This window comes from Cucurbita pepo, chromosome 13 (assembly GCF_057944985.1).
Source record: "Cucurbita pepo subsp. pepo isolate OVF chromosome 13, ASM5794498v1, whole genome shotgun sequence".
NCBI lineage: Eukaryota > Viridiplantae > Streptophyta > Magnoliopsida > Cucurbitales > Cucurbitaceae > Cucurbita > Cucurbita pepo.
Genome location: NC_141810.1, coordinates 10,116,136 through 10,135,045, shown reverse-complemented (window position 1 = coordinate 10,135,045; position 18,910 = coordinate 10,116,136). Strand labels below are relative to the sequence as shown.

The window sequence follows — 18,910 nt, the reverse complement described above, 5'->3', positions numbered from 1 at the left end:
CTTATCGTTCTCTAACTTATCATAGACTTAACGTTCTTATACCTATCATAGACATATCATTACGTGAACGTACCTTAGTCATATCATCACAAGAACGTATCCTAACGCTATCGTTCTATCAATCCTAACGCTATCGTTCTATCAATCTATCACAAACCTATCCCTTTCTACCCGTAACCTAACCGTATTCTTCCATCAATATCTCTTATCCATATCACTACGGTATTTAACCTAACCTCAACGTTTCATGAACGTATTTTACTCCTATCGCTACATTTCGTTTTGTGCATCCTTCTCGTATCCTATCTCAAACATATCCTTGAACACATCGTACTGTAATTATTATCATACATTTCACATATTATAACATATACATAACATATAAGAAGCATATCGATCCACAGACAATTCACACATATCAATATATATGACACGTGCAGAACCACGGGGCACGTGTCAACATCAAATATAACCATGCCGATAGTAAGGTCACTTACCTGGCTAGCTTAAGTCATTGTCACGAATATATCCTTAATGAAAGTTCGATTTCGTCCTTGAAAATTCGAGTCAACCTATATGAGCCCATGATATTAGTTTCAGGTTTGAACTCTACAACATTATTTCTCTAATTTACATTGGTCCATTGTTAAAAGTCTTGAAATGTTATATATCAATAATTATATTTTTATTAAAAATCTTATATTTCATAGTTACTGTTGTATAAGAAAGTAGATATAGCTAAAGAAAGTAGATATAGCTATTTCAAGTTATTCTGGCCTTTACTCTCTGTATTTACCTTCTGTATTTACCTTCTCTCTATGTTTAGTTTGTGGTTTTTAATTCCCTGATTTCTTTTTTTTTGTGGTTTTTAATTCCCTAATTTTTTTTTTTATCTATTTCCTTTTAATTCTAATTCTGTTATCATGTATTCCAAATTTCCAGTGGATCCTGTTTCCAAATCTTTCCATCTCAATGTTTCCTATTCAAAAGTTTTATTGGTCATTCTATTTTTAATCTATTCATTTGGCTACGGATAAAAATTTAATCTAATAACTAATCTGACCTGATTTACTAGAATAGTGTAAATTATTGACATTTAGTTTCTAACTCAAACCTTCACCATTGTAATAATGGAAGGAAAATCTAACTATATTGGTTGTGATTTCTAAAAAAGATGGATAAAAGAAAATGAAGATTTAATATATACCTTATTGATCAGATATATCTTCACATAAATCTATGTGAATCTCATGGGTAAAAGCCATTATTTTTTTTTTCTCAAGTAAATCTAACAATTATTGTTTTTCAGTTTTTTTTTTTTCTTTTCAGTAATACTTTCTAGCCTAAGGATGGGTTGAGTAGAGATAATTGTGGGAAGGGAGAGAGGTCAGTGGAGTAGGGGAAAAGTTGTTTTTTTTGTTTATTTATTTATTTTTTATTATTATTATGTTTTAACTATTTTTTATAATTATTTTTATATTTTTATTTCATTATTATTTATTATTATTATTATTATTATTAGGCTATTACCTTCTAACTATCTAAGGCTTGATATCTCGTATTCTAGCATATCCTCTAATCCCTACAAATATTTCTCCTAACAAGATTATTTATGTTTCAATTTCATTAATGATTTCGAGATGGAAAATGCATGCAAAATTGGTCTAAAATAAAAAGCTCACCATTTCTTGAGGATCGTTGGAACTCCACCTTCCAGTTCTATTCAACTCCGGACCACTCCACGAAAGTTTTGCAAAATTCTTTCGAGAAGAACATACTCAAATTTCAGGATCTAATTCACATCAATCTTTTGGATCTAGAGAAAAACCTCAACTAAAAACTCCAAACCTTTACCTCTCAATTTTTCTTTTTTTTTTTTTTTTTTTTTCTTTTTACGGATTTGTACCGTACAATTTTCCAAACCTAACTTCTACAACATTCTTAGTAGGTTTCATGGAGCATCCACGAGAGTTTCTACGTGATACCGGGAGGCTAAAATGACCAAAATGTCCCTCGAACGTTGACTTTATTTATTTATTTTGAGTTTTTACTATTATCTTTTATATTTTTCTAAGCGTTTTTCTTTTTAAATAATTTTGTAATTCGGCAGGTAACACTTTCAATAAAATCTTGTAATTTTAAACTTTAAAGGAAAAATGGGGTATCTAATTATTGTGAGACTCTCAGGTGTTACACACCCACTTAAATTTTTAAAAAACAATTAAACTAAAATAGTTCTATCAAGTTTTAATTAAATAGTTAATTTTTTATCATAAATTTTCATTAAAATGGCATGGAAAGAAAATAATCAATATATCAACTTATTTAATTATCTCCAAATGAGATTCTAGAATATGGAAACTTTTTAATTCATAATTTTGATATTATCATATTAACATTATTCCTTTATTTTTAAACTCCTTATCCGAATCACTGCAAAAGAGAGCTCGACCAAAACTGCTTGGAAAACTCTAGCATCCGAATCTCAATACAAGAAATGCAAAGGGACGACCTTATGCCTTAAAAAACAGAACATGCAACTTTCATTTTAATATAAAAAATCTTCCTACCAAAGAAAAAATATGCAATTATTTATAGCCTTGAAAAGGTTGTAACTCTCGTGCTCATAAATACGATAATAACTATAAATACGATAATGACTATAAATACGATAATGACTAGTAAGTAACCGTAACTTAAAACCTTAAAAATAATAATCTAAAATTGAAAAGTACAATGAAACCTCTTAAATCCAAACATTTATGGTACTTGTCGTCCACAATGAAGTTTTTGTAGCATGATTATCACACCTTGGTTCGTATCACTAAATGTATAATTTTTTTTAGTACAACAATTATACGGTGTAGGATTTGAACCTTCTATCTCAAAAAAGAGTGTACAACAATTAATTTTTTTTTGCAGGTCGAGACCTACACGCTACCAATCAGCATCACCATTCAAGAAATTAACAAGCTTTAGAGATGTGCCAGAGTGCTAATATTTTGCTGTTGTAGTGTAATTTCGATAAATAGTGTGTTGAGAAAGGCATCAATGATTTTCAAGCAACGAACGGGGCCTAAATATTTCTTTTGAATTCGTGAGCTTGCAAAATGTGAGCAAGTCTCTTGGGAAATTAGGTGCCATACTAAAAAGTTGCCCAATATTATATGAATGAGTACATGGCTGACTAGAACTCTTTGAGAGTTTTGATGCAAATTAGAGCTATGAAATCATGCTAGATGAGGTTCCAAGCATACTTAAGCAAGTAGTCAGGTTGAACTCTTTGAGAGTTTTGATGCAAATTGGAGCTATGAAATCATGCTAGATGAGGTTCTAAGCATACTTAAGCAAGTAGTCAGGTTGAGTTCTCTTTAAGCGTTACAGGTGGGTATCTTATGGTTTTCTTAGAATTTAAAATATAAATGTAACGCCCCACAATATTGTCCTCTTTGGGCTTTTCCTTTCGGGCTTCCCCTCAAGGCTTTAGCTTTAAAACGCGTCTGCTAGGGGAAGGTTTCCACATCCTTATAAATGGTGTTTTGTTCTCCTCCCCAACCAATGTGGGGCATCACAATCCACCCCCCTTCGGGGCCCAGCGTCCTTACTGGCACACCGTCTTGTGTTTACCCCCTTCGGGGAATAGCGAGAAGGCAGGCACATTGTGCGATGTCTAGCTCTGATACCATTTGTAACACCCCAGATTCATCACTAGTAGATATTTTTCTCTTTGGGCTTTCCCTTTCGAGCTTCCCCTCAAGGCTTTAAAACGCGTTTGTTAGGAGGAGGTTTCCACACCCTTATAAATGGTGTTTTGTTCTCCTCCCCAACTAATGTAGGACATCACAATAAATGTTATGATAGAACGGAGTATGTTTGAAGACATAGATCATGAGACTAACTTGAGATGATTCTTTGACTATGTTAAGTTTAAATATGCCCCAAACATGTTTGATATGCCATATAGGAGCCATTTCATTCTTTGACCATGTTAAGTTTAAATATACCCCAAACATGTTTGATATGCCATATAGGAGTCATTTCACTACTTCAAAGCATGCAATCACCTTGTTTATCATGCTTCATGCTATAGTGAGAATAGGGCTTATATGTAAGGTTATAACTTATGTATTCTTGTTTCATTTACGTCTAGCATTGTTTTACGGTTGAGATTTATGTCCTGAAGTCGTAGTTAGTTATTTAATTTTTAATAATAATTTTGATTATTTTATTTACAATTTGATATTACTCATTGTATGAAAAATTCAAGAACGTGTAGTCTTAAACAATATATGATTGACTTACCGACGGATCTTAATAAATTAAAGAATATTTGTATATATGTATATGGATGTATAGTTGTAGATGTATATAATGCATACTTATACATTTTTATAATTTTTATCCTCTTTTTGTTTTTAAATATGAAAATTTTTACCATACTTATAGTATGAAATATTATGAAATATTAAGTTATGTATGAAATATTAAGTGATTTTCATAAGTATTTTGTTATAATATGATTTGATCTTTTATTTTTCATCTTTTAAATCGATACACTTTCTTATTTTTTTTTTTATTTTTTTGAAAAAATAAAACAAATTCACCCTAATTGAACCATAAAATATTTAAGTTAAATTGATTATAAAAATAAAAATGTTATTATAAAAACGTTTAATAATTTATTTTTAAATATAAAATTGATTGATTTGATTTGATTCTAGTGAAACTATTTTAACATCCTAAAGTTCTGAAACAATTTTAATAAAAACAAACAAATAACCAAAACAAAATGCCAAATTTAAAACCATTTCACTTTTATATTTCTTTAGACATTGTATTGTCTTTTATTTACAAAGTTGTATTGTCCTTAATTTGACATTTATTCACGTAAATTCAACCGTTTCCTTTACAACTAAATTTTGACCCTCTAAATAATAATAATAATAATAATAAAAAATTCCTTTTCTATTTTTAATTCTTAAATTATCTTATAAAATCTTTTCTCCTCTTGATCTGAAAACCATAAACTCTAAAAGAAAATCCATCGTGATCTTCCTCGAAAATCTAGGAAAACCAACGTAATTTTTCTTCTTTTTTCTCTTAGAATCTCCTTTGTTCTTTGTTTTCTATCTTTACTTTTCATTGTTTTTTCTTTTGGGTTATTGGAAATAATTATGGTTTTTTTTTTTTTTGTTTGTTTTGTTTTGTTAAAAACTCCAATTGGTTCTGTTTATTTAGGAACTTTTTTTTCCAAGATTCTTACTTTTCTGGAGAAAATTGGACAATGTAACAAAAGATGAACCCATAAACTCAATTGAATTTCCCACCATTATTTTTTCGAGAAACAAAACGAAATTGAATCCTCTTCTGTGTTTTTTCGAAAGGTTACCACACCGAGAATCTCGGCAATGATTGTATTAACATTGGTGAGCTTAGCCACCATGGACGCCATGAATCCACGTTTGAGTTCGAACTCTCTGAAATTTCAAGCGATCAATTGCCGAAAACACTCGGCGTTACTGACGGAGTTTGGTGCCATCGGCGACGGAGTAACTTCAAATACTCATGCGTTTCGGCAAGCGATTGAACATCTCAGTACACTAGCGGCAGATGGCGGTGCTCAATTGGTCGTGTCGCTGGGAAAATGGTTGACAGGAAGTTTTAATCTAACCCGTCATTTCACACTTTTTATTGATAAAGAAGCTAAAATTCTTGCATCACAGGTTGGACCTTTGAGTATATTATTTTTATAAAACTAACAACTTTGGGAGTGATGATTTAAACTTTAATCCTTAATTAAATTAGTTAGATTTGTTTCTCTTAAACTTCCAGAATGAATTGGAATGGCCAGTTGTGAAAGTTCTCCCATCTTAATGGCCAGTTGTGAAAGTTCTCCCATCTTATTGGGGGGGGGGGGGGGGGGGGGGGAAGAGATGCTCCTTGTGGGCGGTACACCAGCCTCATCTTTGGAACTAATCATTTCTTTAACATTTATTTTCTTAAAAAAAATGGTTAGCAAAATCATAGGGGAATAAAATTGGATTGTTGACATGGTATATAGGTAATAACGGCACGATCGACGGGCAGGGGTCTTATTGGTGGGATAAGTTTCACAAAGGGGAGCTCAATGTAACACGACCATACATGATCGAGATCATGTACTCTGATCAAATTCAAATCTCAGATCTCACTTTCATCAACTCTCCTTCTTGGTTCGTCCGTCCAGTCTACATCAGAATAGGGTTTTCGTGAGGGTTCAGGCGAAGAAGACGCAAAGTCGGGTTGAGTTTCGGCTCATGAACCGTCCCACAGACGAACGCGGGCCCTATGTGTTTTGGCCCAACACGGACGCGCGCTGAAGCCTTTGTCTCGACTCCGCATGCGTGCTCTCGGCTCGGCTTGACGTGTACGGCGACTCGGCTCTGTCAAATCCCGCATCTCGGCTTGGCGGCTTGATATCACTATAATATATTATGTCCAAGGTTTTCAGCCCTTCCGAAGCCGTTTCTTTCCTTAGTTTTACTATCTGAGGTCAATGTGGTTTCTAACCGTCAAAGACAAATTGGGTCGAGAGTTTATTTTAATAAATAGCATGAGATTTAGCTAGGGTATGTTATGAAAGGTTCGTAAGTTTTTATGTGGTTATTATAGGACGTATTTAACCATTGGGATTATCTTGTTGTGAGTGACTTCGGCTAAGGCCATCGAGGTAAGTGATCTTACTGTTGGAGTTAGCTCATGATGGTGTTAATATAACACATGCGGAAGCAATTTGGATCTTAGGCACTTTTAGAACATCAATTATAGTAAATAACTAGCATGTTCATAAGTATTAAAACTTAATGAGTTTGAATACTAACCTTTTGTAGTTCAAACTTCTTTTTCCTCACGAACCGGTTTCGAACCACCACTAGTGTCTTCTCCACTATCCTCCAGCCTTAGAACGGGATTGTGGAATTCGGTGAGTGACTAAACTAGGGAGGGATTTTGTATATATGAAGAGAGTGTTTGTGAGAGGTTTTTCTCAAGGTTTTTCACCAAGAAGAAGACCTTCCATGTACCATGATCACTCTATTTAAAGAGTCATGTTTGCATGTTCATGCAAATTTGAGATCACCAAATTTTGACACTTAAAATTTCACTCAAATGTTTGAGATTATGTGGCAAGCATGCATGTTTGAGTTAATCAAATTTTGACACTCAAAATTCCACTCAAACTTGTGGGGTTTATTTGGCAAGCCTGCAAGTTTGGTTAAACAAAATTTTTGACACCTCAAAATTCCACTAACATGGATTTTTCCATTAAATGAAGTCAACATTTTGACTTTCTTCATTTTAATTTAACAATTAATTTGAATAATGAATTTCAAATTAAAGTAACATTAAATGATTAATTAAACTATTTAATTAATATTTAATATTAATTTAAATGCCAATCCCAATCAATTCCGACACATGATTGATTAAGATATTTAAATAAGATTTAAATATCTCAGATTCTCCCCTTTTGTTTAATTCGTAAATAAAACAAAAATGCGGTTAAATATATCGTATATATGTAGCGCATATTCCCTAATTTGAATTCGAACACTTCGAACTCACTCGTCACACTGTTCTATGGTTTAGTCCGATATGAGCTAGCTGAGGGACCTAATGAACCTATAGATCATGGGCTCATCCAAGATTAACCGGCTAAACTCATTAACCTTGTTAACCAACATTCGTTAACTACTAGGACACTCCACTATAGCCTAGTAGTTGCACTCCCCTCACTATAGATATATTTCTGTCCATTTGATATAACCATGATTAGTAAGTCGATCCTTCACAGGTTGTGCGTAACTAGAGCTGGGTCAATTTACCGTTTTACCCCTAAAGTTACTTCTTGTTCCTTATGTCTCACTGATCCTCTAATGAATAATTGGTTTGTGGTCCAACCAGTAAACCGAATCCCTCTCAGGCCAATGAGAGGGTGGGGCTCCTTGTTCAAGACCTGGAGTCAGTGCTTAAGGGAACTACCTTTCTTCTATCACTAAAAGTGGGTAGGAGTGAATTCCATCTTGCACCCCACGTCCCCAGCCATTCACCCAGTCTTACCCCTAAAATGGGAGGCCTATTGAGTCGGCGAATTAGAGCCACTCTCACCCATGCAAATCTAAGGATAATTCCGAATAAACAGGAGTTCATGCTTAGCTCAGGATTAAAACCGAGTTACCTAGGTTATCGAATGAAAAGAAAATCAGTCTCAACAGTAAACGACATTATAAAATGAGAGTGGTTTTCTTCATGGTCCGATCTTATGCAATACTCATTGCATAGGATGCCCCTGTCTCCACGTGTACAATTTAGTGATCACATTGTTTATATCATATACAAAAGTGGGTCGCATCCATAGTGTCCCTAGAATAAGGTACTCCGCCTTATCCTTATACTATAGATCATTTTGACTATATACTTGAACTTGATCCACTCTTATGTCTCTACATATAGTTCAAGTAATCATACTATAGCCAAAGTGTTCTTAGTTTATTGGATTTAGATTAATGATCGTAAAGTTCATTTTATTCAATAACAATCTTTACTGAATAAACAACAATAATAACTTTATTGAAAATAGAATATGTTTTTTTTTACAAACTATGAGTTTTAGGACATAAAACCCAACACTACATGCACCATATTTATGTGATATGACTATGTGATGTATAGATTGTGTTGACTATCGATTGTTTATGTAATGTGATGTATGAATTATGTTGACTGTTGACTGTTTATGTTATGTGAAGATATAAATGATATGTTAGTAATATATGCCATGAAAATGTTGATCGATGCCATGTATACACGTAGTATTCTCGAGTCATGTCATGAAGTGCTTATGGAACTGGAATGTATTTTCATATTATGTAATATGTCATGTAATGTAGGTCATGTGATATGCCATATAATGTAAGAAATGCATATGTGAGGTCGACAATGCTTATTTAATGTCATGTTAGATATATTAAGGGACCTCATGCATGTATGTATGTCACTTGTATCAGAATTCTTCCCCTTTATGATACGAAAGAATGAATTACGATATTTATGTTCGCCATGATATCATGCGGGCTCTTTTCTGTTCTGTGGTGTCTACCGACGTGTAACACGTGTGCCCGACCAAGTCAGGCCCAGGGGGTATGTATACGAGCCCTCCTGGTGGGTCCATGTACGCGTACATGGGCCATGTGTGAAGGAGTACCACACACCCAACCCTACCCGGAATAGAAAAGCACCCAAGGCTATGTAAAGTTTACGAAAAGTTAGATCCCCCTCATATGTTGCATGTGTTTGCATTTCTAACCCCAACAGTGGGGTGACTTAATGAGTATTTCATAAAATACTCGAGCCATGTGCTACCTACATTTTTAAGGTAAAGGCAAGACGCCAATATACGGTTAACGGCTGAGCTGAAGACACCATAGAAGTTGGACAGGGAATATTTTTAGGAGTTTACGTCTATTTCACTATTTTAAGTTATTGAATATTTTTTTATTTAGATTTATTTTGAATTCAGTTACCGAAGGTTTTATTTTGGGAGATAGGTTTGTTTTTGGATTTGTGAATCTATATGAAAGACTTTGTTGTGTTTTTCGAAGGTTATTTATGATAAGCTTCCGCGTAATGAATTATGTATGCATGGGTGACATCAGCCTTGAAAATAGGTCCAAGAGTAACATGTGGTCGATTGAAATGTTGTAACTCCCATCCCCACCAATACTAGGCCAATATCTAATTGCAACTTAAAACCTTAAAAAGAATAATCTAAAATTAAAAAATTAAACTTCCTAAATCTAAACATATATATCCCCTAAAGTTTTTATGGTATGATCAAAATACTTTAATTTATATCATTAAATGTTTAATTTTTATTTTATTAGTACAACAACAATAGGATCCGAACCTCTTATTCCAAATAAGAGAACGTATATAAATTACTATGACATTATAGTCATGTTAGTGGCATTTTTAAACTAAAACACCTAAATTAGAAATAATTACTGCGAAACTACGAGATCTTCCGTTCTTGCAACCTCCAGTTTGTCAACCTCCACCAATCTAACTACAAAGCCGCATGTTTCATGTTCACTAAACATGTTTGATATATCACCCACGAGCCATTTCACTACTTCAAAGTATGTAAAAACGTGTTTGACTTCCTACTTTAATTTTGTATGATTCATGATTATTAAAAAAGTCTGTCTAAGCATGATTAGAACGGTTATATTGAGAATAGACATTATATGTAAAGTTATGAATTTATATATTCTTGTTTCATCAATGTCTAGCCTGGTTTTACTATTGAAATTTGTCATATGTCTAAAATTTCATGAGCAAAAGAATTCAGGTAGTAGGTTTGTGGCTCACGTGCTTCACCTTAAGATACTTAACTTTAACTTCATCTTTCTCACTTTGTTCAAGACCTTCTTCCTTCCATCAACTAGATCAATATTTAATCCATTTCTTGCATTACATTGTCCTCTAAGTAATAATAATTTGTTTTTATATCAATACTTTAATTTCATATTTACATATTTCATAGTGGCGCAATTTTCTTTCGACACTACCACTTTTAATATCTGTAGCAGACTGTATGATATTGTCGTCCATCAAGCTTCCTTGGTCATTTTCATTTTAAACTATTTACTCGTTAATATACATTGGCACATTACTTTCCATCTCTATCATCATAATATCGCGTATTTTAACTATGTTCAAGACGTCTAACTGAAACATCTAACCTTCCATGGCAAAATCATTTTCATGCATATACTAGCATTTAGTAGCTTACTAAACTACAGCTTCTCATTCACAGTACCAACCTTGCTAAATCTAAACATCAACAATACTTCAATTTACATTCACATTCCATGCAAGGTAAATCATAACATATTCTACATTATAATAAACATAGAATTAAGGCAACAATAATTCAGTTAACTATAATACAGTCAATGGTGTCAAAATTCAATTATGAGTCATAGTTTATAATGACTATGCAGTAAAACATATGCAATCAATAATGTTTCCTTTTCTTATCTTAAGCATGACATACCTGACGGTGATGGGACATTAGCAGTGGGACCATGGTTCATGCAAAGCCCTACATCGTAAGCTAGTCTACAAAATCTATAACCTAGAGCTCTGATACCAATTGTAACGGCCCTAAATTTTCTACTTAATCTAAGGTCGCTACATATACATATCATGAACATAGAATGCAGAAATACTTTATAAACTTTTTCATAAAACATAACTTTCATCCTAAAACATTGTCATGGACTTACGTGTTCGAAAACATGTTTAAAACGACACAACGAAATACTAAATGAAATAAATAAACATTAAAATTAAAAACACCCTATTCTAACCTAAGTCTAAGAAAATAAGTACAACTACCTTATACATGTGTCATGGGCATATACTATATCATAACTTATCATATCTTTGCACGTGTCAATTCACATATCATAACATATCATATATTATAAAAGTTACATAACATAACTCGAACATGCCTTCAACATATCACACCATAACATATTGCATCACAATATATCATATCATAAACATATCAATTTAACACATATAGCATAACATTCAGGTAACATTTCATTTCATAACAATTTACATATACAAGCATAAGACATGCGAAGCCATGCGAAGCCATGGGCATGTGTCATCAATCAGCACACAATTATGACCAAAAATAGTGGGGCCACTTACTTAGTTGGGCTAGGCCAAAGTTACTACGAATCCTTGATGCTTGATGCTAGAGCTACTTAACGCTGCTCTCAGAAATTTAATTCGGTCTAAAGAGTCCAAAATCATAAATTAGAACTACTATAGGGATTCACTCACCTAATTTTGCATAAAATAATTTTAAACTTATTTCTAATTATTTAATTTAGCTAAGCCTAGTTAATACCTACAAACTTACCCTAATAATTTAAACTAACTAAACCTAATTATACATAAATAATTTGAACTCGATGCCAAAAATTTAGGTAGCCAAAAGGTAGTCATACTAACTTTAAATGCTTCCAAAGAATTGAAACTAGGAGGAAAGGGTTCGAGCATATGAGACCCAAGTTAGATCAACCAAAATACTGGCTTTGAGCCGTCAGATATAGTGGAAGCAAACTCTTCACTTCTTAGTTTTAAGCGAATCTAAAGAGTTTGTAGTAAAAGAATAAGGTTGAGTTTATTATATTCGTATCACTATTGATTCGCCGCATTTTGTAATCGTTACAAATGACTGGACCACAAAATTTAATTTCTCTTTGTAAATCAATTAATTGAGAAAATTAATATTTTGCATGATGATCATATGTGACTCGATCTTAATCCTCACTTAATTATGAATTCCTACATGTTATGTGTTGTTCATTGATTTGTATGGGTGAGAATGACTTTTGTATCCAATTCAATATCTTTACCATTTTGAGGACTTGGTCAAATAGGTAGCTCCATAAATTCATGAAATGGAATTCACGTTTTCTAATATAAGGTAAGTAGATGAATAATGTTCTTATGTGCTGATTTCAAGACTTGAAGAATGGATCCCACATTCTCAACGTCCCAAGAGGGGCTTAATTTATAATTAGATTATAAACAAATTATTCATTAGAGAATCAATGATATTAAGGCAAAAAATGTAATTACATGGCTTTTGATCCAGTTGTAATTATGAACAACTCATGAAGAATTGACTAGCTTGTAATTGTGAATGTTTGCTGAAACCACCGAACTAAATGGTGGTGAGAGTTCTCTTATTTATAATCATTTACATAACAAAGAAATATAGTAAATTACAAATAATATGAAAAGAACAAGAACAAAAGGAAAGAATAATAAATGAATACAGTATATTTGCCCTTAATAAAAGGGCAATACTAGATATTTGCCTTATAATGAATAGTCAACTATACTTAACACCCCCCGCAAGCTGAGCGTCCTTGTATCCAATTCAACTATCATTTAAATGTAAGGCAAATAAAAGGGCAAATATTTAATACGAAACACCCATTTAGAGCCCACGATGTTGGTGTTGGCAGGGCGAGGAACCAAAGTCCAAGTATCATTTTGTTGTAACGCTCGAATTTCTTCATCCATGGCAGCAACCCAAGCAGGATTCTTAGCCGCAGATTTGAATACTTTTGTCTCAATGGATGCAAGAAGAGCAGAAAGAAGTCCAAATGAACCCAAAATACCAAGATTTGTTAGATGACGAGTCTTGAATATACCAGCTTTGACTTGTGTGATCGTAGGATGAGTGCCCAGAGAAGAGGAATCAATAGAAGTATCAAGACTCATCCACAAGGTGAGAACAAATATCACACGAGGATGAACTGGATTGAGGAATGTGCGATGATGAAGTGGTAGGAGAGATGAATCAATATGATAAAAATGTGGTTCCAAGAAATTTGAAATAGGAAAAGAGGAAAGAGGTTGGGCCTGGGAGCTAGGTATAGCAGAAAAGTGAGTTTCATCAAATTGAGCATGGCGGGTGATATATAGCTTAGTGGTGGCGGGATCAAGAGAGCGGAACCCTTTATGAGCAGGACTATAACTAAAAAAAATACAAGGAATGCTGCGGGGAGAAAACTTGTTAGGCATATAATCACGCAAGTAAGGATAAACACGACAACCAAAGGGATGAAAATTGTCATAATGTGGAATATAGCCATAGAAGAGTTCAAAGGGTGACTTACCTCCAAGAAGTGGAGTAGACAACCGGTTGATAATATAAACTGCAGTGCTGAAGGCGTCAACCCAAAAACGAGGAGAAAGATGAGAGTGAAAGAGAAGGGCCAAGCTAGTCTCAGTCCAATGACGATGTCTTCTCTCAACATGACCATTTTGAGCCGGTGTATATGGACAAGAGAGTTGATGGTGGATGTCAAAATTACGTAAATGAGTTTTGAAACAAGTGCTAATAAATTCGGTACCTCCATCGCTTTGAAATACCTTAATACGAGAAGAATATTGATTTTCCACAAATTTTTGAAATTGAAGAAAAATATCAAAGAAATCATATTTAAATTTTAAAGGGTAAAGCCAAGTGAATCGAGAATAATCATCAATAAAAATAACATAGTAAAGAAAACCCGAATTTGATTTGACGGGGGAAGGACCCCAAAGATCACAATGAATAAGATCTAACACATGAGACGACCTACGTTCATTGCAAGAATAAAGCAATCGATGACTTTTCGCAAGCTGACAAGTATTACATAATGATGGAGAAGGCAATAAAGACAGAGAAAGAGATGACCTTTTCTATTTAAAAAAGAAATAATAGAATGATTCACATGACTCAGGCGAGTATGCCATAAAGCATATGAAGCACATAAAGATTTGTTTCTAAGGACTGAAATAAAAGCAGAGTTGCCGCTCTCCAGCACATATAGCCCTCATCTCTTTTACCGATGGCCACCACCCTTCCTATTTGACAATTCTGGATAGTAATAAGATTATTAATAAATGTAACGGAGAGAGGAAAATCAAACGTTAATTTACTGATGGAAAGAAGATTTTTGTGAGATGAGGGACAACCAAGACATCTAATAAGTGAATATTTTGAATAGGAGAAAGAGTACAGGTGTCGGTAATGGGTAGGGATACACCGTTTCCTACGATCACAGAGTCCTTACCCGTGTAATTTTTAGACTGATCCAAAATAGATGGGTCGGCAGTCATATGGGCCGAAGCCCCAGTATCCAGAAACCAATCAGCAGCATCGGGTCCAGCAATAGAACATGACGTGTTAAAGGCTTCAGCAAGGTGAGCATGAGAAGAATCAGGTCGAACATACCGTTGGTTGCAGCGGTCAGCATAATGGCCCTCTTTGCGGCATATTTGGCAGTGAGGTGGTCGACGACCCTAACTTGAGTGGGTTCATCCTCAATTGGAAGAGTTGTTTTTGTGGGAATAAGAACGACCTCGCTGGTTGTTAGAGGAACCAAGGTAGCTTCCATGGGTGTGACCACGATTAGTGGATGTGAATGTTGTAGGACTTGAGTCGGAGGTTTTATATGTTATGTATTTGTATATAGCACATATCTATACATTTTTTTAATTTTCATCCTTTTTATTTTTAAATGTAAAAAATTTACCATATATTCATTCTATATTTTGTTTATTTAGAAGGATTTGCATTAAAATTTCAAATATCTACTTAATAATAAGTATTTATTGATAAAAAAAATAGCTAATTTCTATATTAGATAATGACTCCATATTAAATAGTTTCTTAATAAATAAAAAAATATAAAAGAAAATTTTAACAAAAATATCAAAAGAATAAATGGAGATTAATATTGAGTTATACTTACCATATTTGAAGAGATTTCCGCCCCATATTCAAGTCATGTAAATAAATAACTGATTTAATTAGAGATTAATCAAATCAATATAGAAATATCATTTAAAACTAAACAAACAATTCTTTTGAATTGAACATGTCTTAGACCTAATTTAATTTTTTGGATAGTAAACTTTTTCAATCCAATAAATCCGTATCAAATAATGAATTCGCCCAATCTAACCATAAAATATTCGGTTGATTCGAGTTGTTCGAATAATTTACGAAAAAAAATTTAATAAAAAAATTACTAATATAGAAAACCTTTGTTAATTTGTTTTTAAATACTGATTTAGTTTACTTGGTTTGATCCTGTTATTGGAGTAACTATTTTAACACTCTAATACATATAAAATAATTAAAAAAAAAACAAACAAACAACAAAAACAAGATGCCGAATTTAAAACGATCACTTATTATGTTTCTTTGCACGTTATATTTTCCTAAACAGTTTGTTGAGCTAATATTTTTAATCAATCCAACCATTTCATTTACCACCCAAATTTTCACCCTTAAAGAAAAGTAATAATAGTAATAGTAATAAATCCCTTTCTTATTTTTTATTCCTATTATCCTATAAAATCATTTTCCCCCTTAATCTAAAAATCATAAACTCACCAAGAAAATTAATCATGGAACTTCTTCCAAAACCCACAAAAAGCAATGTAATTTTTCTTCTTCTTTCTCTTTGAATTTCACTTTTTTTTTCTTTGTTTCATTCTATTGATGGTGTGGGCTTGACTTGTTATTCTACTTTTCATTGGTTTTTCTTTCCGATTTCTTAAAATGATTATGAGTTTTTGTTCAAAATCGAGATTGGTTGATTGAAAAACTTTGTTTCTTTCATGTAACCAACACAAAGATGAACTAATAAACCTAACTGTCGTTTTCAACATTATTTTATCGAGAAACAAAAAGAGACTGAATCATCTGTGATTTTGTTCGGCAGGTTACCGCGGTGAGAATCTCAGCCGTGATTGTACTAGCATTGGTGAGCTTAGCCACAGTGGACGCTATGAATCCACGTCTAAGTTCGAACTCTCTGAAATTTCAGGCCATCAATTGCCGAAAACACTCGGCGTTGCTGACAGAGTTTGGCGGCGTCGGTGACGGAGTAACTTCAAATACTCACGCGTTCCGAAAAGCGATTGAACATCTCAGCACACTCACGGCAGATGGTGGTGCTCAATTGATCGTGCCACCGGGGAAATGGTTGACTGGAAGTTTTAATCTGACTAGCCATTTCACACTTTTTATCGATAAAGAAGCAAAAATTCTTGCATCCAAGGTTCGACCTATCGAGTATTTTATTTTTATAAAGCTAACTTTGGGAGTGGTGATTTGAGTACTTTAATCTATAAGTACTTCAATCCAAAATAAATGAGTCAAATTTGTTCCTCTTAAGTGCAGAATGAATCAGAATGGCCACTTGTGGAAGTTCTCCCATCTTATGGAAGGGGAAGAGATGCTCCCGGTGGACGGTACAGCAGCCTCATCTTTGGAACTAATCTCACCGATGTGGTTATCACAGGTGATTATTTTTCTATTACTTTTTCACCTTCTATTTTTTTTTTTAAATGGTTTGGAAAATTATAATGGCTTCTGTGCTATTAGAATTAAATAAAAAAAAATTAAAGTAAATGAAAACATAACAAAAACATTTATGTAGAAAATAAAGTTGGGTTGGTCACATGGTGTAGGTAACAACGGTACAATCGACGGGCAGGGATCTTCTTGGTGGGAAAAATTTAAGAAAGGGGAGCTCAAGGTAACACGACCATATGTGATCGAGATCATGTACTCTGATCAAATCCAGATCTCGGATCTCACTTTGATCAACTCACCTTCTTGGTTTGTCCATCCGATTTATAGCAGGTTTCACTATTTCACTTCAATCCCATTATACTTATATTTTAGGATTAGACTTGAAAGAAGAAAAAAAAAAGAAAAAAAGAAAAAAAGAAAAGAAAAAAAAAGTTAAAACTTGTAATAATATACCATTCAAATCATTCCAACTAAAATTATATATATATATATATATATATATATATATATATATATATATATATATATATATATATATATATATAATATAATATTATTATGATTTATTTTTAATCTAGTTGGGTTTGGTTGAGTGAAAATGAAGAAATGTGATTATCCAAGAGCTTACTATCTTGGCTCCCGTTACCGTACCCAACACCGACGGAATCAATCCAGGTTCCCTTCTTCTTCACCTTTAAAACCTTAGGGTTCATTTCTTTGTCAATCCCTCTCCCAAATTCTCTATTCGATTTATCAGATTCTTGTTCCAACACTCGAATCGAAGACTGCTACATTGTCTCCGGTGACGATTGCATTGCCATCAAGAGCGGATGGGACCAATATGGTATCAAGTTCGGAATGCCGACCGAGGACCTTGTCATTCGCCACCTCACTTGCATATCACCAGATTCTGCAGGTATCGCCCTTGGTAGCGAAATGTGTGGCGGAATTCGCAACGTCAGGATCAAAAACGTCACTGCAATCAATACACAGTCTGCTGTCAGAATCAAAACCGCTCGCGGACGAGGTGGTTTCGTCAAGGACATTTTCGTCCGAAGAATGTTTCTATCCACGATGAAATACGTCTTCTGGATGACTGGAGACTACAAGTCACATGCAGATGACAAGTTTGATCCCTCAGCATTGCCGGTGATTAAGAACATTAATTACAGAGACGTGGTGGCTGAGAATGTTAATATGTCGGCGAATTTGGCAGGGATATCGGGAGATCCATTCACGGATATTTGTATTTCGAATGTGAAGATTGGATTGTCGAAGAAGCCTAAAAAGTTGCAGTGGAACTGTACAGAAGTTGAGGGATTTAGTAGTGATGTGGATCCGCCGCCATGTGCTCCACTGGCTAAGGCAGCAAAAAGTGGTGGATGTGACTTTCCTCAAGATAAGCTGCCAATTGAGAATGTTCAGTTGAAGTCGTGCTCTGTTCAAATTCCTGCCTTCTAGTAGAGACTTTGTTTTTTAAAAAATTCTATAGAATAAATGGTAATGAAAATTTTAATGAAGATATAGATCAAATGTCTTTTCCTTTAAAATTTATAAAACAAATAATAATAATAATAATAATTTTGAAAATAAGTTATTTCAACTAGATTTGTAATATTTAGTAACACTCAAACTCAAAATCATCAAGATAATACTCTAAATTTGAAAAAATAAAATGAAACCTCTTAAATCCAAATATGTATGAATCTACCATGAAGTTTTTATGGTATTAGTACGACATTGTATCAAATTCTGTATAATCTTTTTTATGTTTTTAGTACAACAATTATATGGGGTAGGAATTGAATCTTCTATCTTAAAGAAGAGAGTGCATATCAATTACCGTAAAGTAACACCTAAGTTTGAAAGAATTTAGAGAATAAAAGAACACCTAAGTTTGAAAGAATTTAGAGAATAAAAGATAAGAATGAAGAGAAAGGAACGTAAAAAGGACTAGGA

At 33.5% G+C, this 18,910-nt stretch overlaps 1 protein-coding gene across 1 annotated transcript; it reads left to right on the top strand.

Annotated features, from left to right (window-relative positions):
- Window positions 1-16,038: 16,038 nt before the first annotated feature.
- On the top strand, window positions 16,039-18,412 carry LOC147789715 (putative polygalacturonase). Its single transcript, XM_087116951.1, has 6 exons — window positions 16,039-16,071; window positions 16,356-16,694; window positions 16,817-16,937; window positions 17,107-17,281; window positions 17,556-17,626; window positions 17,709-18,412. The coding sequence occupies exons 1-6, from the start codon at window positions 16,039-16,041 to the stop codon at window positions 18,410-18,412; spliced, it is 1,443 nt and encodes a 480-aa protein (XP_086973077.1).
- Window positions 18,413-18,910: the final 498 nt, after the last annotated feature.

Excerpts from the sequence above, each read along its gene's own strand:
- LOC147789715 (XM_087116951.1), top strand. The coding sequence starts at position 16,039 with ATGGAACTTCTTCCAAAACCCACAAAAAGCAAT. Across the intron at positions 17,282-17,555 it reads GTCCATCCGATTTATAGCAG|AAATGTGATTATCCAAGAGC; the intron begins GTTTCACTATTT and ends GTGAAAATGAAG. Across the intron at positions 17,627-17,708 it reads CACCGACGGAATCAATCCAG|ATTCTTGTTCCAACACTCGA; the intron begins GTTCCCTTCTTC and ends TCGATTTATCAG.